The sequence below is a fragment of the Euwallacea similis genome, chromosome 5 (genome assembly GCF_039881205.1).
Source record: "Euwallacea similis isolate ESF13 chromosome 5, ESF131.1, whole genome shotgun sequence".
In the NCBI taxonomy this organism is placed as follows: Eukaryota; Metazoa; Arthropoda; class Insecta; order Coleoptera; family Curculionidae; genus Euwallacea; species Euwallacea similis.
In genome coordinates this window covers 4,147,580-4,171,156 of record NC_089613.1, presented here as the reverse complement: position 1 = coordinate 4,171,156, position 23,577 = coordinate 4,147,580, and the positions used below count along the sequence as shown (strand labels likewise).

Here is a 23,577-nt window from a genome sequence, read left to right as displayed (position 1 = left end):
TATTTGTAGACATTCTATGCAAGGAAAGTTGTTTCAGGGCTTTACGGATAATGCATTAATATTTTCCAAAAAAATCATATGTTCAAGAGTTCCAAAAAAAACAGAAGAATTTTGGACTAACCTGAACAAGGCATTAATGCTAACACTTGTGATGCGGGATTTGCACAAATTTGTTCTTAATCTACTCAAACTGCATTAGAGATGATTTATTGGAAGAAGAACAACCAATGTATATAATTGTAATACTATTTCGATAGCAAGCAACTAACGTAGCTGAACTACGTTCAGCTAGTCATTATTGTTATTTAATTTTAATAATATTCAAATTTTTCCTTATAAATATAAAAGTGCATCCGGTAATATTTTTTAATTGGCAGACTAATCCGTGAGAAACCTCCATTCTTCAAATTCCCCTCATCGTCTCACAGCAACCAAACTTCATTAAAGTGATTTACTGCCATACTCCTAGTTTTGGCAAAGAAACGTTCCTTTCTATTTAACACCGGAACGTCGCTGCTGATTAACTTTGACCGTAATTTAAATCTTCTGAATTATAATGAAGACGAAGACATCCTCGTATCCAATCTGTCGATCACATTGTTTTTAAACGGTATCACAGGCTGAAGAAAGTACTTACATGGGATTCCGGTTTTCATAATACATACTCTTTTTCAAACATACGTAACCAAAGTCGAGGATTTTCATGCCTATGGGAGAATTCCACTTTCACTGTTATCGAATGGTATCTTCCTCGGCTAATTTTTTTCATCATTTTTGAATTTACGTGATTGTTCCTCTTTATGCGCTAATGGATCATGCCAGGCACGTACCTACAAATCGTATCTTGTTCGTAATCATTTATCATTAAGTAATAGCTCGATTAGCGATCGTGCTCATGTTAAGGATAATTGCTTTTTTATAGGTTTTTATAGCAGCTTCTTTGCCATCTCTATCCGCCAAATCCGCTAAAAAGAAGTATTCGAAAACGACCACAGTAGCACCAGAAGAGGATGTATCGCAACCTGCAATCATTGCGATTGAGATCGTAGATCCCAATGAGAATTCTACTAGCTCCAAACAGTCCAAACGTACCATCGAAAGTGCTCTGGGCTACGGCTATAGTAAGTAAATAAAATGATGCAGAGAATAAATTGCATTGTAAAAGATTATTTGCAGAATTCCTAAAGGCAGGATTTAAATGATAATAAAGTAAACTTTCACTGTGCACGACACATGAATATTTACATTAACGGTTATATTAGTTGTAATTTTATTTTAGACAGTTACGAGAAGCCTCGATATGAAATTTACAAATACTCGCAGCACGACATTCCCCCTTATCGTGGCGATTCCTCAAAGATCTTTTCGTCTTCCAAGAATTCTGAAATTAACGTCCAGAAAGCTGTCCAATACACCCTTCCATCCATCACCGAACAACTGCCTCAGTCTGCCCTTAAACCTGGAACTACTCTCTACTCGAGCTTAAGCGCCCAAGGTCAAATCGGAGGTCTCAGCCCAAGTCTCTCAAACATTCCGGGATTAGAGCAAAATAACAGCCCCTTACCAGTGGTGGTACTGAGAATCTACCCCGACCAATTGAAAGATTCGACCATCCACGCGAATCTTCCAAAAAGCCATCCCTTTGCTAAATCTATCAACTCAGTCAACATTCAGTCACTATTGCTGCACTATATTAAGGCACTACAGCCCCCTCAGAGCGTGGAAAGCAGCTACTCGCCCCCGTCTAGTAGCGAGTACACCAACTATCAGTTACCTCGTGTTCAGTACCAGAAGCCGCAACAGCAGTACCAACAGAGGCAGAATAATTACTATCAAACGCCCAATAGTCAGTATTCTGGGTATAATAGTGGCAATGGGGTGCAGATAGAGCCGGCTCCTCTCAAGTATGAATTCAGGTGCGTACTCGGATAAATAGGGGGATTTATGGTTTGTGATCATAAGTTGCTTGAAAACCATGGCGACGTGGTTATTGAGTTACTAAAGTTTGAAGAATTTAGGTTAATTTAACCATAATGTCTGTAGTAGGATTCCGGAAGCTCGATTTTTCTTACGAATCTTGTCGAATCTGTAGTGTCGCTGTCCATGTGGTTGATCTGTACATTTATTCTTCCATTTTCAGATTTTTGTGATGATTCGCCCTTATTAGCCTGTATTTTATTTTTTGTGTGTTTCATTCATCTTCATACATTTAATATATCTACACTCATCGAAATTCTCGTAAATTTATAATATACAGGATGTGCAAGGCTACGTATCTAAATTAATTTTTTTAAGCAACATTTGAACCAGTTTTATACTTTTCAAATTTCCGTAATCGTAACTTTTCACATGACGTATTTTAAATTCTTGAAAATTTAATTCATTTTTCGGACTGCGCGTAAAAAATGTATTTCGGGTCCATGATATTGACTTTATCGAGATGCCTACATTAACGTTTTCACTTTCACATAATTTTAATTATTCATATGAGACCATATTTTATTTATCTTTTTCCACATATTTACATTTTGCTTAATTATATTAATACGTCTCGCACTAACGTGTAATCAACTTATTTGCATATCTTCAAGTTCGCATATATTTAGTGTCTTTTCCGAGCGCGCATTTATTTCATTTGCATACCTACCCGTGTTTTAGAAGTCGCTAATTAAACGTACATTTATTTCTCCGGCTCTCCTGATTAATATTATATCTCCTCCTAGTCTTATGTGAAGATTTTCAAGATTCCGTAATTTCTTCCCGCGCATCCGTATTCTTACGTATACGGAATTGAGGTATCTCTTCACAGAGTACGTTCAAATTTACGTCTATAAGTTTTCTTAAAATCAATTTCTCTTATGTGAAAGAACGTAATTTTATTCTATTAGCAAATCGGATAAAAAGAAATTGATTTTTCATTACGTGCTTGTTTATTTTTACGTATCTCATTTATTACGTTTTTTTTTTGTTTATCCTGCCCATTAATTTAATGGCTTGGGGCGTGAATGCGATCCCTTTTCCTTTAATGTCTCCCACCATTCGATTAATACATTAAAGTTATTAAATGAAGCTTAGTTGAGAGAGTGATAGATGACGGAGTTTTTCTATAACTCATCATTGTCCGCTATGTTGTTAAAAATTTATACGGTATGAATCCGGATTATTTTACGTGCCTAAAAATCAATTTTGAAACTGGGCTTGTCTACTTTAAGGAAAAAGACATGGACGTATTATTTCCGTAAGTCCCCGTAATTTGAATTGCGCTTACGTGTCCGTATTAAAATTAACGTTTTCATTGATGAGAACTAACCTCATTAATTCAAAATAATTCACACATAGCAATTTTTATTGCCGAGCTCTTCTGCTTAATTTTAGGGCAACATTTAACTTGCGCTTTCTGCGCGGATTATAAAAATGTTTATCACTTTCCATTTATTTTGCTTTTTCGCATTGTTGTTTAATGAACCTTCGCGAATGCCCTTATCTCGCAAGATCTCAAAATTCGAAAATTTACTACTCCACATTTTTAACATAACCCTAGCTACGCATTTCTACGCCTCTACCTTTACAGTCCCTTTCTATTTCTTTCACATTCCTCGACGCCCACTTCTTAATCTAAGTGTGTTAATGTTGGACCCTCAGGTACCAGTCTCCCACCCCTCAAACGCCGACCACCAAATCCCAACCAGCACAGCCGCAGTTCTACTACGTTCAACCCACAACTGAAAATAGCTACAGCAGCGAACAACCCTCTTACCAGTATTACCAGCAGGAAACTCAGCAATCTGGTTACGGCCAAGAGCAGCAACCAGGCTATAATCAGGAAGTTCCAAGACAGTACTATTCTTCAGGCGAGGAGCAGCAATATCAACAGTACTACCAACAACCTTATGTCGCTGGTCCGAAGTTGCTGACCAATGAGAACTATCCTAGCAATTCACATACAAGGGTGGTGTTCAAAACAGATGCTGGTGAGTTATTTTGTCCACTATTATTTGGTTGATTGATGGTTTTTCTTTGTAGGCACTGTGAGAACTCCTGAAAGTGAAGAATCTACTAAAGAAATCAAGACGATCAAAATCCAAGTCCCAGAAAATATTGCTAAAGTTGAAGTGGAAGAATCGGAACAGTCTATATACAACCCGTATACGAACCATATTAAATACTCTGAAAACCAGCAAAACAATCTAGAGCAGGATTATCCTGACCAAGGGTCATCTCCTCCATCTGGAAGCTACTACCCCGACTCAGTGAAGCGGGACTACTACAACACTCAAGACAGCCCTGCAGCTGAAACTAGCTTCAACTATCAGAACATCGATTACGACCAAATGGTCCGGTATTTTGTTAGGAGGGGGGCGATGCCCAAATACTTCTACCAGCAGCCCGATAACGTTGAGGAGAGCGAGCAGAGGAGCACCTCTGAAGAAAACGTTATCACTGCTTATGAGAACGCAGCCTTTCCTTCCACCACGGAGAGCGGTACGGAGAAGAAGAAGACGAAGAAGAGGGCATAGGGCTTAGACGGTTAAAGTTAGAATTTAAATTGTGTACCTGGAGTAATTTGAATGTCCCAAAATCTAATTTTATGGTATTTAAACAATTATTATGTGATACTTTTAAGTGCAATATTTTATGTAGTTTTTTCTTAGTAGGTAGCAGCAATAGTATTTTAATTTAAGGAATGAAAATAAACGAATATTGTACATGAGGATTTCATCAGGATAATAATTATGTTTTTCTCTTGTGCGCTTACTAAGTATTTTTGAATCAGGTAAAGCCATCGTGATTTTTGATGAGCAACTTTCGCTTTGAATTGAAATAGCCGATGTCCAAAAGATACTTGCCACCGAAACTTCTACGCCTTTGGGTATTTATTTTCTTGGTTGTTTCCTCCACCAGTTTAAACCTTTTATTTCGTATGGTTATTTATAAAACAATTATTTTATATCGAACACATGCGCACATCTCTACACACGAGATCACCACTTATCATATTAAGTCGACAAACGTAACCTTAGGCAGATATCAAGGAAAGAATCATTAATAATAAAATTGTAAACTAAACACAGTATCCGTCGCTGTTTCGTCTGTTGGAGATGTTCCTTAGCACGTGCACTTTTTAATTTTTCGACTATAAATAATTTAATTAAAATTGGTGTAATAATGCCATTTTGTGATAGGATCAATAACATCAGCTAGTGCGCTTTTTGTTTAATTTATATGTGGTTCATGGTTGAGTTAACTGGGGCGTAGTGGTGGTGGTGTTCAAGGAGAACAGAAAGATGATGGTAAATAAATTACATCAATGATAACGTTCCTATAGTCCGTATAGTCAACAGCAAGATGTCCAGTAGTACTTTTTCATTGACCAAAAAAAATCTTTTTTTTATGAATAGGTAGCGATATTTTTGCAGATGCGGTGATTCACCTGGTATTTACCGGCATCATGTGATGCCACGGTCAGTTTCCACTAACAACATAATTTGATAATGCATACAAAACTTGTAAATTGGAACTAATTGGATGGCGGGTTTTCTCGTTGGCGGTCAGACAAGAATTACTAAATAGTACTGGTAATAGTGACTTAAAGCTGAAATTTTCGAAATTGTATAATTTTTGTGCGTGTGTTTGTATATGCATTGGACATGTAATGAGCCGCTCTGTGAGTACTATGGAATAATTGAGGTGGGTGATTCGAATTCATTTAGGTCCCTCCTGCTTTCACCCGCTATTTTTTTACATTCCAAAAGATGATAACCAAATCAGCATCTTTGGCAAGGGTCCTTCTGGTTACTCAGCAATTCAGAAAATCATCTTTCTAAATGCTAATTGAGGAAACTTACCTATCGATCAATTACTGCTTGAGTGCTTACTACTTACTCAAAAATGGACAACTTATACTGCAGGGATATTTTGAAATTTAAAAAGTAAAAAATCAGGTGGGCTTTTGATAAGGTTTTAATATTGAGGAAATCGAGAGTCCACTGATTATATGGACGTTTTGAAATCTGGGAAGTACACAACCCAAGGGATTTTTTAGGGGGTTTATTGAAAATTTGAAAATTCCAGAACCGACTGATTTTTTAATCTTTTAACGTTTTATACATATGTTCAATTTTTTCAAAATCTTCACATTTTCTCATATTTTTTCGCAATTTGTGCCGTTAACTCACAATTTTTAAACGTTTTTCCGCACTCTGTATGACATTTTCAACCGAATCTCGGAGCAAAAAAATACTTAAACTTTCTGGAAAATATTTCGCACTGTAGATTTGGACAAAATTGAGCAATTAGCCGCCGAATAATATCTCGTCTTGATATCTATGAGCACATAAAAATTTTAAGTTGTTTGATTTTTTGATTACATTTGCACTCCAAAAATTGCAATATAGGTGAGTATGTAAACAGCGGAATGAAAAATGTCTGTTTACTTAAGAATACAAAATGAGATAATTTGGCAAACGTAACTGGGATGTAGCTAACACGAATTTGTGATAAAAAGCACGTATGTAGGAATTCGTATACTAAACGAGTAGGGAGGAGAGAAGGATGCAAAAATGTCACGGGAAGAGCCAGTCATTAATTGATTACTTTAATTCCACACGTGTTACGAATCATTTTGAAAAAATTAGATAAAAGTCGGCATGTTATATTATGAAATGCTTTGCATAGTATGTAATAATAAAATTTTTGCCAGGTCTTAAAGATATTTTATCAATAACGCATCATTAGAAAAACCTTAGTGTTCTTTAAATTATATAAATCAAAATCACGCAAAAAGCAGCTATACTGGAATTCCCAAACAAAAAAATCATAAAAATATTCATATTGTATAGGTAATGAAAAATCAGATGATTTAAAACTATCCCTAAAATTAGAATTTGGAGGTAAATTATTTGAGGTCATGAAGAACGCGTTCCGAAAAATCAAACACCAAATAATTAAAAAAGTCAGTTTTACTGAAATTTGCAAAAAAATCTAGCGTGCCGAAATTGATGAAGAGACCAAAAAGTGGGTTAATCAACAATATCTGTGGGATTAAAGCGCATCTATTAAAACTAAGGAAAGTATAAATTATTTAATACATCTAAAAGGTTCAAAGATTTCATAGATTTTATTCGAAAGTGAACTGAAACACCATCCAAATTTAGCATTTTTGCATTACATTTTTACCTTACCTAATTTGTGATTGAGAACATATTCCGTAATGGAAACATTAATAATTCTTATTAGAATTGCAAATTTGTATTTTTGGTTTTTCCGTGAATTGCGACATTTATTGAACACATTTCCTTCAGTCTTTGGCACTTGGGACCGGCTCGACTCGTGCATTCCTCGCACCCATCAAATGGCATCAAAAATAATAAAACGACCATTAAGAAAAATTAAACTGTCTCAACAGGGCCCTCGGGGTCCTCGGATTAGAGCAAATTGTCTTCGTTATAGACGTCGGTGACGCAAGCTTCCGGTTAATCCACCGTAATTTGTCCCCATTATTTATAACGATCATAATTTACCATATTTACTTTATTTAGTTTTAAGCTCGTATACACGGTGCCACAAATTAATATTGGTCACACTGGTGTCAACTGATAACCATCGTCGGTGACACTGTTGTGAATGTTTGAAGATATTTATGCGATTTATATTCATGCACATTTTAGAAACCTTTGCGAAGCTTCTAATGAAACATTCAACTACACCTACATGAACTATGGACTTTTTCTTGCTTCAGTGTATCGGCTGGTAAATTATCATAATTTCATAAAGTCGTATTGCGAACGCATCAAGTTAAGAAATTGATTTTGCCTTCATCATCAAAACTAATGGGATTCGATAAATTTGTTAAACAAATATTGAATTGCTATGTAGTTTTCTACTTGGCAATTTATTCCTAACAGGAAAGCCAATTAACATATTTTAAAAGGATAAAATAGTCTAGATACGCCTATCAACATCTAATTAATAAATGGATAACGTAGATCTATGGATGGGCATATGGAAATAATGGTTGTGCCATCCTCAGTGGAATAATTAATGCTAATGGGAACGAGGCGATAAAAAGGTGAAAATTTTTCTTATTCACTGAGTGTTTCAGACTGAAAATCGCTATAGTGTGGTGCTAAAGCAATGAAAAACGTGGCTTGCTAGGTAAAGAAGCAGTGAAGCAGTAGAGTCGTAAACGAAGACATGGCATGGCTCACTTAGAAGACCTTTGAAGAATAGAAAACTTAACGAATTTGTTAGGACAATAAAAGGCCACCCGGGCCGTTCAACTTTGGTATAAAAATCTATAGTCCTTTACCAAGCTAGTGAAATTTACAAGTTGAAAAGTTGAGAAATAGTGACGCAACAGGGCAGCATTTGAACGATCGAAAAGGCGATTTTACACGACCTTAATAGAATGGAAAATCTGCATATGGTTACGACTGAATTAGGCTATCGGCATCAATGAATTTCACTATAAAAAATTCCATGGTGGCCACCAAAAATAGTGATGTTTAGAACTTAAAAATTAGAGAAGCAGTGATGCGGCGTAGCCAGATTTGACGATTAAAAAAAGACATTTGTACAATTCTTCCGAGAATGAACCATTTTACACATTTATTAGTACCCAAATAGGCCATTTCCACCTATGAGTTCCAGTATAAAAAATCTAAAACCAGTCTAAAAATAGTTTTTGAAATCATAAGTCTTGTGATCCACCAACAGCACCTCCATGTTATAATGTGGTATAATTTTTATATCAAAAATGCGCACCTTTCCCTGCATTTCCCGTAAACTGACTTAAATTCAAATTCAATAAATTTAATTTTAAACTTTCCTTTAGATGATCAACCACGTTTTAGTTTTGGCCCTCCTTTCATCAGCATTCGCCCGACCTGAACTGACCCACCAGGAACACTGCCCTGGTAACCCAGAAAAGGGCCCCTGCAATCGCAACATTTTCAAATGGGCTTTCGACCATGAACAAAGGGAATGCATTACCTTTATATGGGGCGGATGCGGCGGCAACGATAAGAATAGATTTGATAGTGAGAAGCAGTGTATAGAGAAATGTTTCGTTAGTTCAGGTTGGTAATTCTCTATTAGATACCACTGTTACATATTTCTCAACATTTAGAAATAAAAAATGAGACTGCATTAGCTAGAAACGTGTCTGTGATACCCAGAGAGAAAAGGGGGCCGAAACTGACTTTTTTGGAAAATGGTTCTGAAAATACCTTTATGTTTGCTCAATCGAACACTTTTATTCAAATCGATGGAGATATCATTCAAACCTTCCAGCTGAGGTTCGTTATTAACACTAACGATTTTTTAATTTCGAATAAACAATGTTTAGGCTCTGTCGGCAAATCTCCTTTCAATTCCGCACCAGACTGCCTCATGGGCTTCTGGTCTACCACAACGTCAAAGTGCCCCATGGTGTGTCCCTACAGCCCTATGCTCTTTATATTATAGTGCAGCAGGGTCAGCTCAAGGTAGTGCACGTCTATGGCAAGCATTCTACAGCATTAACTGTTGGCAGGGGTTTGAACAACGATCAATGGCATGCTGTTACTGTAAGTATTAACACCCGCTACTAGGCTGGCACGAGTTCCTTTTTGTTAGGTTCGAATAGACGTACATGCTGCTAAATTATTAGCAACAGTGGATGATTTAAGGGATGACACTGATCTTAAAGGGCTGGACACTGAAAACAACTATGGGGTCACCGCTAACGTGACCTCAGTGATTCTGATTGGAGGTAGGCTGGCACCTGCTTTAGAATGACCCTATTAATAGTGCACCTTAGGTTTGAGCTCTGAAGAGAGGTTGCATGGAGTGAAGTACATCATAGAGTCCTTTGTGGGCTGCATCAAAGATGTGGTGCTTAACACTGGGAAATCTGCTTCGGATCTACTGCAAATTTCCCCTTTGATTGCTACCAAACATGAGAACGTCCAAGAGGGGTGCAAAAACATATGCTTAACTTCCGAAAATCTTTGCTTTAGAGGTTCGAGGTGCGTTAATCATTACTACACTAGAACCTGCGATTGTTTTGGTACCAAATACGAAGGAGAGTTTTGCGACATTTACAGTAAGGAAATTCATCTAAACATCAATTTAGCAACCAAACAACACGTATATCAAGCAATTTGGGTACCAAATACTCTAAAATTTTAACTAAAATACTCTAAAAATTTAAATAAAAAAATACTCTAAAATAGGAGTTTCGTAACAATTAATGCGCTTAATGGAAAAACCCTTATGAAGTTTGAATATCCAGAAAATCCTGAGAACTGAGGATTCTCTGGATCTTAGGGTCGGCGAAATTTGGTACAAAAATTCTCTTGGTACCTACGTTTAATTTAACCAATAATTTGTAATACTAATAAGGTCATTGTGGCAATTTCAGCTGCAACTATTCTAACCTTACGAGGTTCTTCTTACGTTTCCTACAGAGTTTATGACTGGAAAGACCGGGTTCATTCTTCAGTCACAAGATTCTCCATGATGTTTAAAACCAGGTTTGACAATTCCGCCCTTCTATATGCAGCTGGAGGTACCTAAATTCCTAAGATTAACCACGTTTTAACAGAGTAAAATACTGCTTCTTTAGGGGACCAAGGAATAGACCATTACATCGCAGCTTCAATCTTTAATGAATCGGTGTATGTAGTCATGGATTTTGGAGGCAATCATCCAGTGTCCATTATCATGGGCAAAACCCCTGAATTTAAATTGCATGAGTGGAACAACTTGACTATATTCCACGAGCATGAGAAGGTCCACGTGATTTTGAACGATGAGATTAAGACCATCAACATCACTGGAAATCCTCTGCTTTATATTGATCCAGAAATTTATATCGGTTAGTAAACTCTTGGATACCAAAATTCATACACGTTATTTGAAAAGAGTTGATTTTTAACTTGAACTCTGGTTGTTCAGAGTACTCCAAGTTACCAAAGCCTCCAATAAATCGTCAACCTTCTCGGGAATTTATGCTGAAGATCGTTTTAATAGGGACATTGCCCTCAATTTGGAATTTAAGTTTAAACGCAATTTTCCATTTAAATTGTGCCAAATCATTATATGATTGATGCGTAGGTAACCAGATATATATTATTTTAGAGGCCTCTTAATTTGCGATTTTATCGCGCAATTACGATGAGGACTCATGAGGAACCTCATAAAACTGAGTTACGGAAGGCACTTAATGAGAATTTCTCAATTTGGAGGTCTAATTACAATTTAACAATTTAAATCAAGCCTCAAGGGCGATGTGTCATATCCTTCTATACTCACAATCAGGCAAAACCTGTCCAAAAGTACACCAACATTTAGGTAATCGTGCATCGGTTTGTAAAAACTCATTTTTCCGACTAACGGTTTATCCTAACGAAATGAAATAACGGATTTTTTTTATTTAAAGATGTTTGAGATTCAGTAATTTGATTTCAAAAATTAAAAAATGTCACAAACAAAAAAGTTAGGGCAACATTTACCTAGAATCCCCTGCATCTAACGCCCCTGAATAAAATTTGCAATTATTAACACAAAAAAAGTTTTCCTATTCCAACTTATTATAGTATACTGAATTTCACAATTTTAGCGCAAACTGTTTCGAAAATATTGCAAAAAAGCCATCTTCAGAGTTCTCCCTTTAATGGATTCTAGCCTCTTCGAGAAGCAACTTTTGGGATATGTTTATAAGATTTTTTTAAATTTTACAATCATCTCTCAAAATATTTAAACGTTATTTCCAGACATCCTATATATCAACATAAATAGAGTCTTAACTGTGGTGTGTTATTTCGCATAGTTTAATGTCTATCATAAACCATCCGTGAATTTTTAAAGTTTTTTAGAGTTGCTACTCTTTTTATTTAGATTTAAATTGATTGAGCACATAGTACTGCAGTTAATGCAAGAATAAAATTAACTAACAAATAAAGCTTTTGTTAGGTGGAGGTCCAGAATTGCAGAAGAAAACCGGCCTCAAGTCCACAAACAACTTCGTTGGCTCCCTCAAATACGTCTTCTACAACGATATATCCATTATCTATGAGCTCCATAAGAGCAACCCTAAAGTGCACTATATCGGCATTTTGAGGCCTGAATTCTTCGAAAGTGATGTCCAGATCATCCCCATAACCTTTCCATTTTCTGCGAGCCACATTTGGTGGCATAATGACCATGTGGATTCTTTGAGCCTCAGCTTCCACTTCAAGGTACACTTTTTGATCATTTATGGCAATAGTGCTATAGTGACTTTCAGGCTAGCAGTAATTTGAGTGTGATAGCCTCAAGCGAGGCTCAAACAGGCCTTTACTGGGAAGTCAGGGTGGTCAACGATGAGGTACGCTTTGAGCTTCTGGATAGCGTCAAAAACGCCACTCATTTGATCAGCGTCAAGAAAACCCCGGGAATTTGGCACTTCTTAAATGTAACTTATTTCGATGGAGATATCACAGTTAGCATCGATAGAAAAGGAAAAACTGAGAAAATTTCTGATCTGAAATTTGCAGTCGGGGATAAGATCAAGATCGCTGCTGGATCTAGGAGCAATGCAGGTCTAGTGGGGTAGAGAAAAATGCGCTGTAGATCACACGGTGAAAGTTATAAGAGATATTTTATAGGTGTATGCGCGATATTGAAGTGAATGGAGTTCAATTGGAACCACGCAATGTCCTGCAAACCGAAAGAGTAGTAGGAGAAGTAATGCTGGATGACTGTAGATTTGTAGATGCTTGTCAAAGACCTAATACTTGTGAGCATGGGGGAAAATGCTCGGTGAAAGAGAACAGACTGACCTGTGACTGTACTAATACTGGTTACATTGGAACTAACTGCCATTTTGCCTTCTACAGAAAAACCTGCGAAGAACTAGCGTTATTAGGTTGGTTTCTAACCTTCTCTGTTTCTTTTTTTCTATTCTTCCATTAGGGTATTTTCTTTCCTTGATGTTTCTTCTAGGATACACTAAACCGGACGTTTACCTCATCGACATCGATGGAAACGGAAGGTTTCCTCCAGCTCATGTGAGATGCGAGTTCCAGAGCATCGAAGAATCCACTAAGACTATTGTGGAGCACAATTTACCCAGTCAAATGGATGTTAGATCGCCATCTGAACAAGACTTCAGGTAGTCCTTTAATGGCTTTATTAGCACTCTTCATTAAACCAGCGACTATTTTCTAGCTTTAGCATCAAATACCGAGAATTCAATGCAGAGATGCTTCAAGAACTGGTGTCTCATTCCTTAAATTGCAGCCAGTATATTAAGTACGACTGCTTCAAGGCGCCCTTGGAACTGCATTCTACTACTTGGTTCATGTCTTCTGCTAATCAGACTGTAGATTTTATAGGGGATGTTAAAAGGTAAGGAATAGCTACCCTATCTAGCTATCCCGAGGTAGGAAAATAAATTTGAAAGTCTTATTTTTCTACCATCACTCGTTTGTTTCTGAATACCATTTCGTTCACAATCAACACAGTTTAAAGAGTGAAACCAAAAAATTCTAAAAATTATAGCTACTGACGGAAAAAGTGCTAATGGATACCCTCCAATGTATCTTTGATTCTATCTTGAAAAAGTCAATTTCCTTATTCTTTAGAGGTACTTGTCCCTGCTCAATCACTCACAAATGCGAGACTCCCAACCAATGGTGCAACTGCGATAATGTCTCAGACGACAAATGGAACACTGATGATGGCTATTTTACTACTGGTGATAACTGAATTTTCATCGTTATCATTTTTTTTCTAATCCGAAATAACTTCTTTTAGCCGACAGTTTGGGTATTACAGAAATGTACTTCCTACAGCAATCCGATTTGCCCCAGGATGCTTTGGGAAGAATCACTTTGGGGCCTCTGGAGTGTGTCGAAACTAGTATGTCTTCTTCGCGCAATAGCTTAAAAGGTGCTCTAAGCTCTATGAATTTCTAGACACCCAAAGGTACGTGGTTACATTCACTACCAGTCAATCTTACATTGAGGTGCCTGGATGGAGGAAAGGAGATCTGGCCTTCTCCTTTAGAACAACAGGCAAGAAGGCCATTTTGCTTTACCAACCACCAATCAGACCCAATTATCCTAGTTTCATGGTGGCTCTTACCAGCGGTAAAACTACATTTTAAAAATGAAATTTTTATGTATTTTTCGTAAACAACCCAGATTTTCAACTCACATTCAATTTTACTTTGAACACTGGAGTTTCGAAGGAATTGGTGATTGATTCTGGAAGACGCCTCAATGGGGGTGAATGGCACAAACTCTGGATCGACTACAATAAATATCATGTTAGATTCATGATTAACGAAGACTACCAAATGGTGGATTTAAAGCCCGAGGAGGAATTCGGGCCTTTTGAAGGGTCAATGTTCATCGGAGGAGCCCCCTTGTAATATTAACAAAAATTGCATTTTAGTAGATATATTACAGTTAGGGTGAAATTTCAGCGACTTGTCGGACCCAAGAACTTCGGTTCATCAAGGGTTAATTGGGTGTTTTCGAGGGCTGGTAGTAAACGACGAAGTTTTAGACATTTACAGTTACATGAGTGTTCATTTAAGTGAAATTATCAAGGACTGCAAACCTTCATGCGTGCCTAACCCATGCAAAAACAAGGCCCAATGTAAGGAGCTGTGGAGCACTTTTGAGTGCATTTGCCCCAACCCCTGGGCCTACAAAGGGCAATACTGCGAGACCAGTAGGTCCTACATTTACTCCAAAAACTCTCAACTTAGAAAACTCATTTTAGACATAAACATCAATGCAGTAACATTTACTCAAAGTGAGTCGTACATTCACAAAAACTACTTCACTAATGACACTGAAGAGGAGAAGGCAGTGCTGAGCGATATCTTCAAGAAGAGGATTTTGGTGAATTTGCGGACTTATGATAATTATTCTTTAGTATTTTATGCAAACGACCATCTGAACAACTTCGTGCATTTGCACATTATTGAAGGTAATATTTGAGGGCTTTACATGAAGAAATCATCACTAAAAAATGATATTTGAAGGAAGAAAAGTGGAATACTTGTTTAATCGTGAGAACCAAATCTACAATATAACAGTACCATTCAAGGATTTAAACTCTAGTAAACCAGTGCAAATTGCCATAGTCAGGGAGGCAAATAAGACCACTATGTTCGTGAATGACAGAAATAGCTCTATACCTCTTGGGATTAAGCTCTTGGAGGTCTATTCCAACAAACCTTGGACAAATCCCGACAAAGGTTTTATCAACATTAAATAACCAACTCCATATCAACCTGATCTACTTTTTCGCAGAAGTTTTAGCTCCTCAAAGACCACCAGCTCCTCCAACTGAATACTTCCAATTGTATGTTGGAGGTTACGACATCGAAACCCTATTGAAGGTATCTGATGACCTCACAGACCTTCCTGGTAAGTTACTGGAACCAAATGACGTAAATATTGCAAATGTGCGAATTTTTTAATTTAGGCTACGTGGGTTGCTTCAGAGGCTTTCAAATAGGAGATACTCTCATCGACCTTCCAACGAAGATTAATCAGACCAGGAAAGGTTGGTGAAGGTTTTTTTTAGACATGAAAAATTGGTGAAATTGGGTTGAACTTGCAGGTGTAATTGCAAACTGCAACATGAAGTGCGATGAGGAGCCCTGCAAGAATGGAGGTACCTGTATAGAGGACTTTAGGAACCAAGAGCATACTTGTGACTGCGAGCATACGAGTTACTATGGAGAGTTTTGCAATGAGGAGAAAGGTATAGAGGTTCTATCTAACGGTGTTTTTAGGTATAAAATCGAGGGTGGTCATATGGCAGAGACTCTTCATTGAAGTCTTCAACCTAGAGACAACATATTTTCATTCTGTTTCAAAGAGATTCTCTCTCCTAGTGGAAATTTGAAAAATTCTTAGCTTCCATCCTGCAACTCGTGCATTTGGAAGGTCCAGGTTCTGTGAAAAGGATTTCCCAAAAATCTATTTTTATTTATTTTGAAGAAAATCATTTGTGATTTATGTAAAAGAAGTATTCGTTTAATGAAAACTCTTGCAAGTTTCAAGAAGCTTTAAAAATTATGATTAATTTTAGGAGCTGACTTCAATGGTGAGGCCATATTGAGCAGACGCTTCATCCTAAACGACACAGTAGATCATGTAAAAATTCAAGTAGCGTTCTCTAGCCAAGATGCAAGGCAGAAAAACACCGTTCTACTATTACTCCAAACAGAAAACAAGTATGATCCGCGACAGTTAAATTCAAACACAAATTTCATCATTATCAAATTAATTGCAGTCGAAGTTATTACTTGCTGGTGGGTCTCAGCATGGAAGGCTATCTGATAATCCAGGAAGATAGAGAGGGAGCAGTGTTTTCTGCCACAGTGAACAAGAAGAGCTTCATAAATGGAGCCAGACATTCGGTTTACTATAAAAGAGATTTCAACGAGTCAGAATTGTTGGTCGACAAGGAACGGACAATAATGGAACAAATACCTGCGCAGACCTTCAGCAACATTCCAGACTCCGGAGCTAACGAGGTCCAAATTGGAGGACAAGAGACTAATGATCCAAGATTTGCAATTTTCAAGAAGTTTAGTGGCTGTCTATCTAGTCAGTTTTCCTTAGGTTTCACTGGGAATGTATAAACATAAAATAATTTACAGACATTCTTATTGAAGTCAACGAGCATGTAATGAAGCCTTTGGAAGAATACATGTTGTTTACCAAAACTGGCACTGAGAATATTAATATTTCCAATTCTCATGGAGTCAGAAGCGCTCAGTGCAGCGCAGATTTTGATATTGTCCATGAGAAGACTCCTGGGACTCCAAATTTAAATATTAGTCAAGTAAAGGCATTGGAACTAATCATGGATAATCAAATTTATTTCAGTTTTATAGGGTAAAGACAAGACGTGGGTCCAAGACGCTCCTCAAAGAGTCCTTTACACTTCTTTCTATGCCACTGACTCAGTAGAAGAAGACAACGTTGAACATTTAATAATAATAATTCTAGCTTCGTTCTTTGTTTTGGTGCTAATTTGCATTAGCTACGACGTCTACAGAACCAATAAAAATTACAAACAAAGAAAGGAATTTGAGACTGATGCCGGTATATTACTATCCAAGCAACAGGCAGCTTTGATGCTTCAGGATAACAATAAGCCTGTAAACATGCTCCACATTCTTTGATATTAAAGAGTTTTAATTTGAATATTTATAGCCTGCTGATTTAGAACCAACAAAACAACCGAATGGAAAAGTACACAATGCGGAACAAACCAATGGCACTACCAAAATTACTGCAGGTTTTGAAAAAGAAATACCTATTCCTGAAGAAGTACCTTTGAATCCCCTTAAGAAGAGTGACAGCAGAAGAGAGAGGCAAAAAAGAATTAGTTTCAGGGGTTTGTTAATATTTTTGAGTGCTTCTACAAATCGTTAAGATTCTTCATTCGTAGACAGCGCAAGTGAGTTGACTTGGGACACTCCGGATGTAACATCAGAAATCTTAAGTCCGATGTTGGAGGAAGATGAAGAGAACGCAAATGAAGAAGAAAATTATGAAGATTTCGACGACGAAGAAGACGATGAAGTACCTGACCTTGTAAGTAGTCGCGGTAACCTTCTAGGCATGGCTCCGATAAGCTCTATTAGCGAAGTCACTTTGGCTGACAGAGGTTCTTTGGTAAGCATGGCTTTAACTATGCTGCTTCATGCTTCATCTGGGAAATTCATAACCCTCCTATTTAAGCACGCATTTTAACCAAACAGGAAATACGACCTCCAACACCACCATCCCGCAGGGGCTCCAAACTACCCCCTCCGAATATTCATCCCATGGCTACAACACTGCCTTACATGATCGAAGAATCAAGTAGCAGTGTCTGAAAGGGGCTTTTTGTGTTACACTTTGTGTTATGTGATTCATAATCATTTGCTAAAAAATCAATAAAAAATTTACACATAGATTAAGTCAGTGTAATGTTCAAACGTGTGATTGCTGTTGGGTAAAAGGGAGTTGTAATAAAGGTGTTGGGAGAGATACATTGGGTTTAAACTACCATTAACTGATTTGAACAAATTTAGTTACTGAAAAACGGAGTTTTCAATTCTATGGAACCGCAGCAGCAACGTCCTGTTAGCATTGCAGTCCCGGAGCCATGTAAGTATCAACTCAACAAACTTCATTTAATCTCCCTTAAAACGCAATTTTAGCCAAAATTGAAAGGTTGTTGGAAGAATCACTGTCTGATCAGCAGGATCAGAATATTTCAATAAAACAGCAGGGTCCGAGCATTTACAGACCAGCAAAAATCTCCATCAATTCCAGACCTTTATTGGTAGGGGAGCATAATAGGAAGTTCGATAATCCCCTTAGCTATTTGGGGGGCCCCAAGTTGCCCCACAAGAACAGATCTAGCATTGAAAGTGTTGTTTCTATTGATTGACTCTGAACAATGTTATTATTAGAAGTTTGATAGATATTCTTGTTGAGAGTAGTGCGATTGAAGTTGGGGCTCATGAAAAAAGTAACGTTGTTGTTTTGTGCTTTTACATTGTTGAGTGATAAAAATGATCTTGTTTACTGTTTCTTAGAAAATAGGTAACTTGTACATATAGAGCAAACAGAAGGTTTGCAAAAAGGGAAAACCTATCCGTATAAAATAATTCCTCCTTTATACCTCTTTTATAAACCTTCATACTTCCTCTAATTGAAATAAATCGTGCTGAACTACAGCTAAAATTCAGAAGTACCTTGATAGATACAGCTTACACTCTTTTCAACCCTTCTACTTAAGGGGTAGTTTTCTCGTAACTTGAAAATTCACGAAACACATGAAAGGGGCGATTTTTAAATTAATTTCATCCAACTAAAAGCTGTTAAGTCCGTTTAGCGGCTCGGCTTTAAGAGGGAATTCTATTCAGTGGGTAAATTCTATCGTGCCAACTTAAAATTCAAAACAACTTAATTTAAACTTTCATTGTAAATTTGGTAGAATTACACTTCTGTACTAAAAGTACAAGTTGGATTAACGTATAAGACGAATATTTGATGATTTAATTGCCATCAACTTTCGCCTACGTTTTAAAAAATCTCTTTTATTACATTTTGAATTTTGAACATTTAATATCTACAAAGACAAATGTAATATATTAAAATAAATACAAATATACAACAGAAAAAAGGGTTATAATGATGACGGCGATTAGGAATTTTAACAATTTTTTACGAATCATGCCGAACTTCGTTTAAAAGTTGCATGAATTTTTCTAAACTTTAAGTGTGCCATAATCCTACAATCTAAAATGTCTAAAAAACTGAAAATAACCGTAAATATATGGTGTCCCAAAAATAATGGGTCGAAGAGCAACGGCTGATTTCTATCATCAAAATATTAAGATCCAGCGCAATTGTTGTATTCCGAAAGTTGATACTAACAAAGATACAGGGTGTTAAAGTTTAAATTTTATTTTTGGTTTTATTTCATATCTTCACGGTCCTTTAACCTATGGGACTAAAATTATCATATATCAACAACGCTGAAGCCAAGCTCGACGTAACATCAATATAAATGATCCTCTCTAGTAGGTGCGGTCTTATTTTTTATTATTTTTATTATGTTTCTTGTTTCCTCTTGCCTCTTATTCCCATAAAATATATCTTCTTATTTTCGAGGACCCCTGTTAACAAACAACATCATGTAGGAATAAGTTGCTTTCAATATCTGTAAGCAAACTAAGTATCAAACTGATTTACAAAAACAACTTAGGCACCGATATAAACGTTTCCAAAGACATGACTCCAAAAGGCCCAATGAGGAACTTTAGCGGTTTCTGAGCTCTGAGCAAGAAGAAAGAAACCAATCTCTTCGTTTGTTGGTTATGTAGATACCAGTCGGTTTTCCATAGATCAATTGCGAGTTTCTGGCTCTGAAATATCGCTTCGTAAGGACTAGAATCACGTTGAAAGATATCTAAGCACTTTATAAATGATCTTATTCCCATTGAAGTAGTAAATGGCTATGCGCATTACCATAGTCATCAAAAACTGCCCCACAAAGAACACGTTTTGGAAGTTTATGGTCATCTGAAAGAAACTCAAGCTCGGAAATTTTCTTTTATCTTAAGGGACAAAACTCACTACAAGAAGCTGCAACATTGTGGTGGTAAACTGCACTGAGGACTGAAGAAAATCAAATAGCATCACATATTTCATGCCATCGTTGAATGCATCTACGTAGCTACAGAACTAAATATACCACTCTCATAATTATAAAAATTGTCACAATCATACGCAATTATGTCCTGATGCTGCCTGATCAGGCCAATAAACATCTTCTTATTTCCGCTTTCCATGAGTTTGAACTGGCTTAGTCTATAACTGAGTATATCCAGCTGACTTACTGCAAACACCACCAAGCTGAAGGTCAGCATATCTGAGTTGATAACAAAGGAGCTGCCCAAGGTGCCATCGCAAACATTCCAACAATAAGCCAGCTTAAACATGTTTGGAGATTCTAGAAGCTCAATTCGGAAGCAAAACTTCTTACCCAATAGTTTCTTTGCACATCTATTGGCCACCATGTGGATAGGGGTAGAGTTTTAAGAGTGATAGTCTCGTTATTGCTTTCGACAGTAGGCAAATCCATGAAGAAGGGATGTAAAAAATAGAGGAACGAGACAACCCATCCATTAAAGAAAAACATTACATGGTAAATCCTGTTGATTTTCACTCCACTTGAGTAAATCCGCCTGACCTCAGGGTCTGAGTCATGTAAAATGTTATTTTCAGCTTTGATAATATTCGTAAACAAGGTTTTAATTTCGATAGTGTTGAAGGCCCTTAGTCTGAACAGTGATACCGTATAAATTAAGGTGATGCACAAATTTCCCAAGATTTCCGCCACGTTTAAATGCTCAGCTGTTAATAGAAGGAACAACTGGTAATAGGCCCTGAAGATGTACTCCAAGTAGTAGTAATAAAGGATTGAAGAGTACACATCATACAATTTCTTCATTCGTTGGTTTTCCATGAAGATTATGGGCCATATTCCCACAGTACTTGCCAAGTACATGGGGATTTGCAGCAGTTTGTTGTTAGGGAGGATCTGTACATTTGCAAAGGATGAAAGAAAGGACTGATATTGTTGTTACTTACCATATTCTAAGACACAGAAAACTGATTGTTTCGGGATGTTATGTTATTATAGAGATGTGTAATTTTAGAGAAAGTTTTCTGCTTTCAGGAAAATTACCCTTATTATCCGAAGGAGAGTTTTTCCAACTTCCAGTGATTTTCTTGATTTTTTTCTGTAGAAAAGTACTTTATTAATCTTCTCATAAGCTATTGATTAAGTTACTAAAACAAAGCTTTAACTGTTTAACTTATAATGAGCAGTAAAAAATAGTCCGGCAATGCAATGGCATAATATAATTTATTTTAGACACCCTGTAACAAACAATAAATTCCCTATATAAATTGACAAAAATATACTGTGTTCCAATAAGAATTAGAATTTGTATGACAGTTCGTTATTGGCTGTAAAAGTTATCGTTGGTGCCGACTGAGGATATTCCTCCAGTAAATTGTGAATGGGAAGTCTTGTACGTCTATGACTGCCAGTTGAGCCATACCCTTTACGGTTCATTGCTATTTCCTGCAAAAGAAGTAACAATAAATAATACGAACATAAAGAAACATATAATGTAACAGTACATCGCTCCAATAATAGGCCTTCCTGGCCCTTTGATGCAGCATGGACACTGAGAAGGGTCTTTGATTATAAAACATGTAGTCTCGGTTAAAGAAGGGTCTTTGCAGTAAATCTGGAGTTTCACAGAGCCCTGGAACACAACTTAAAAATATCAGTCACATAAAATATGCTACAAACAAACTTTCAGAGCTTATGCTGCTAAACAATGTAGATCCGACCAATTCTCTTCTAAGGCGAATTAGTCTCTGAGAGGGATCCTCTCCTAGGAGCCAATAAGTGTACATTTCACCCTTTCCCTATTTAAAAACCGTTTTATTCACTCTATGGTGATACTACTCAAAAACCATACTTTAATATTGACCATCCCTCGATCTTCACACAAATATCCTCCTAATTGCTGCAATATCTTGTAAGTTGCGTGTGATATGTGCACCTTGGAAGCTTCTCCACTGCTCTCCATTCTGGAAGCCGTATTTACAGTATCCCCAAAGAGGCAGTATCTAGGCATTTTTAGCCCCACAACCCCTGCAACTACATTTCCAGAATGGATTCCTATCCTCAATTTGAAAGTCTCTCCTGGGCGGTATTTGATCTCAAACTTTTGGATTCTTTTGAGCAAATGTAAAGCCATTGAGGCAATTTCTCCAGCGTGCCTATTGCCGTTTCTAATAGGCAGGCCACTCACAACCATATAGGCATCTCCTATTGTTTCGACCTAAAGAAATGATCTTGCAACGGCAATCATTATAAAAGTGCAAGGAAGTACTTTATAGACGTCGTAATGCGATATTATAGAATCGAATAGAGTATATAAATCATTGAGCAAATCTATCACTTGAAGAGGAGTACTGTCTGCAGATAGTTCGGTAAAACCGACGATGTCGCTGAAATAGATGGTGACACATTCGAAGGATTCGGCTTCGACCTTTTCGCCCTTTTTCAAGGCGTCTGCCACGGTTCTAAAACAGTTTTAATTATAGGGCAAAATGACAACGTCCAGATTTTCAATACAATGGGCTGGTTCGAAAAGCTGACATGGTTTTGATCGAAAATAATGAACTTGAACGCGTAAAATATAAAAACTGCAATTGATACTATTTTCCGGGCATATTATAAGCGGTAGCTTACTAGAATTACCACTTGACGTTTCGCCCACAACAGCGATGGACGTTCTGAAAGGCGATGCAGTAACGAGCTGTTAGTCGCTCGGCGTTTCTTGAAGCAGTAACTGAAGAGTTCGGTGTATTTATCCGCTTTTCCTCTTGTAGTGGAGAGAAGACATCGGCAACATAAAGGTAGATTCATTTTCTTTTTCAATTTCAATAGTGCGCAAATTCTCTTCCTCGTTTCAAATTAGCTCAGATGATGATTTAGACCTTTATTTACGTAGCGGTCAATGTGCGTTGGTTTTCGCTATACCGTGTGTCCTAGTTTCACATTTGATCTTCTGAACACGAGACCACGTACGAAAAGCAATCGAAAGACAAACTTACCACCCACGTATAGAAACCTGAACTCCTGTTTCTTCACCGCATTTATAAAAATATTTCGTTTGAACTAAAATATCTTATTCGAAAAAAAAATTCGGAGCGGTCTTAGAATTGCAGCATCTGAGTAAGAAAATCAACGAGCTTATTAGAAGACATCGCTTTTAACAATGTCCACCGTAGTTTTAGGCGAAACGAAAATATCTCTATTTTTTTTGTTCCGTCGTGAATCCCTTCAAAGTCTGATTCATGAAATTCATCGAAAATCCCGTTGGAATATACCGATATTTTAGGTATGTGGATATTTTAAAAATCGTCTTCATTATTGCTTTTTATTGTTAAAAGTACCGCATCGTCCAAGCGGTCATTAATGAAAATTCGATGT

The 23,577-nt window shown here is 37.0% G+C and overlaps 5 protein-coding genes across 8 annotated transcripts in view; 3 read left to right on the top strand and 2 right to left on the bottom strand.

The window, feature by feature from the left end:
• The first annotated feature begins 1,233 nt into the window (after window positions 1-1,233).
• On the top strand, window positions 1,234-4,517 carry LOC136409285 (nuclear transcription factor Y subunit beta-like). The gene is made up of 3 exons (XM_066390695.1): window positions 1,234-1,916; window positions 3,643-3,971; window positions 4,024-4,517. Exons 1-3 carry the CDS (start codon window positions 1,234-1,236, stop codon window positions 4,515-4,517), a joined length of 1,506 nt encoding a protein of 501 aa, XP_066246792.1.
• Window positions 4,518-4,857: 340 nt separating this feature from the next.
• Window positions 4,858-18,761, top strand: axo (axotactin). Of its 4 annotated transcripts, none has more exons than XM_066390584.1 (31): window positions 4,858-5,291; window positions 8,834-9,077; window positions 9,128-9,296; window positions 9,347-9,566; window positions 9,616-9,751; window positions 9,800-10,084; window positions 10,403-10,549; window positions 10,607-10,858; window positions 11,956-12,221; window positions 12,269-12,573; window positions 12,630-12,889; window positions 12,967-13,135; window positions 13,192-13,371; window positions 13,608-13,720; window positions 13,780-13,884; window positions 13,941-14,114; window positions 14,169-14,394; window positions 14,453-14,703; window positions 14,755-14,964; window positions 15,020-15,235; window positions 15,291-15,407; window positions 15,466-15,546; window positions 15,604-15,747; window positions 16,078-16,222; window positions 16,282-16,598; window positions 16,652-16,836; window positions 16,889-17,155; window positions 17,211-17,394; window positions 17,449-17,594; window positions 18,077-18,152; window positions 18,206-18,761. In XM_066390584.1, exons 1-31 carry the CDS (start codon window positions 5,286-5,288, stop codon window positions 18,436-18,438), a joined length of 5,829 nt encoding a protein of 1,942 aa, XP_066246681.1. In that variant the 5' UTR covers window positions 4,858-5,285; the 3' UTR covers window positions 18,439-18,761. The 4 variants fall into 4 exon arrangements, with proteins under 4 accessions (XP_066246681.1, XP_066246680.1, XP_066246683.1 ...); XM_066390583.1 differs by having other exon boundaries at window positions 17,449-17,675; XM_066390586.1 differs by lacking the exons at window positions 18,077-18,152; window positions 18,206-18,761 and adding an exon at window positions 17,762-18,055 and having other exon boundaries at window positions 4,859-5,291.
• An 895-nt stretch (window positions 18,762-19,656) lies between these two features.
• On the bottom strand, window positions 19,657-21,418 carry LOC136409283 (odorant receptor 10-like). Its single transcript, XM_066390694.1, has 8 exons — window positions 21,406-21,418; window positions 21,316-21,335; window positions 20,542-21,099; window positions 20,286-20,488; window positions 20,133-20,232; window positions 19,974-20,078; window positions 19,766-19,921; window positions 19,657-19,716 (listed from the first exon to the last, which is right to left on the bottom strand). Exons 1-8 carry the CDS (start codon window positions 21,416-21,418, stop codon window positions 19,657-19,659), a joined length of 1,215 nt encoding a protein of 404 aa, XP_066246791.1.
• LOC136409112 (probable serine/threonine-protein kinase kinX) overlaps window positions 21,404-23,577 on the top strand; it is a 101,759-nt gene continuing 99,585 nt past the window's right edge. Inside the window, exon 1 of the mRNA XM_066390434.1 lies at window positions 21,404-21,408. The gene's annotated coding sequence lies outside the window, so the exon portion shown is untranslated. The remainder of the gene's footprint in view (window positions 21,409-23,577) is intronic.
• LOC136409109 (guanylate cyclase 32E-like) overlaps window positions 21,420-23,577 on the bottom strand; it is a 58,034-nt gene continuing 55,876 nt past the window's right edge. The window contains exons 19-23 of the mRNA XM_066390422.1: window positions 22,472-22,664; window positions 22,055-22,420; window positions 21,887-22,001; window positions 21,708-21,835; window positions 21,420-21,648 (exon numbers count right to left, since the gene is read on the bottom strand). Coding sequence (XP_066246519.1) covers window positions 21,502-21,648; window positions 21,708-21,835; window positions 21,887-22,001; window positions 22,055-22,420; window positions 22,472-22,664 — 949 coding nt within the window. The 3' untranslated portion in view covers window positions 21,420-21,501. The remainder of the gene's footprint in view (window positions 21,649-21,707; window positions 21,836-21,886; window positions 22,002-22,054; window positions 22,421-22,471; window positions 22,665-23,577) is intronic.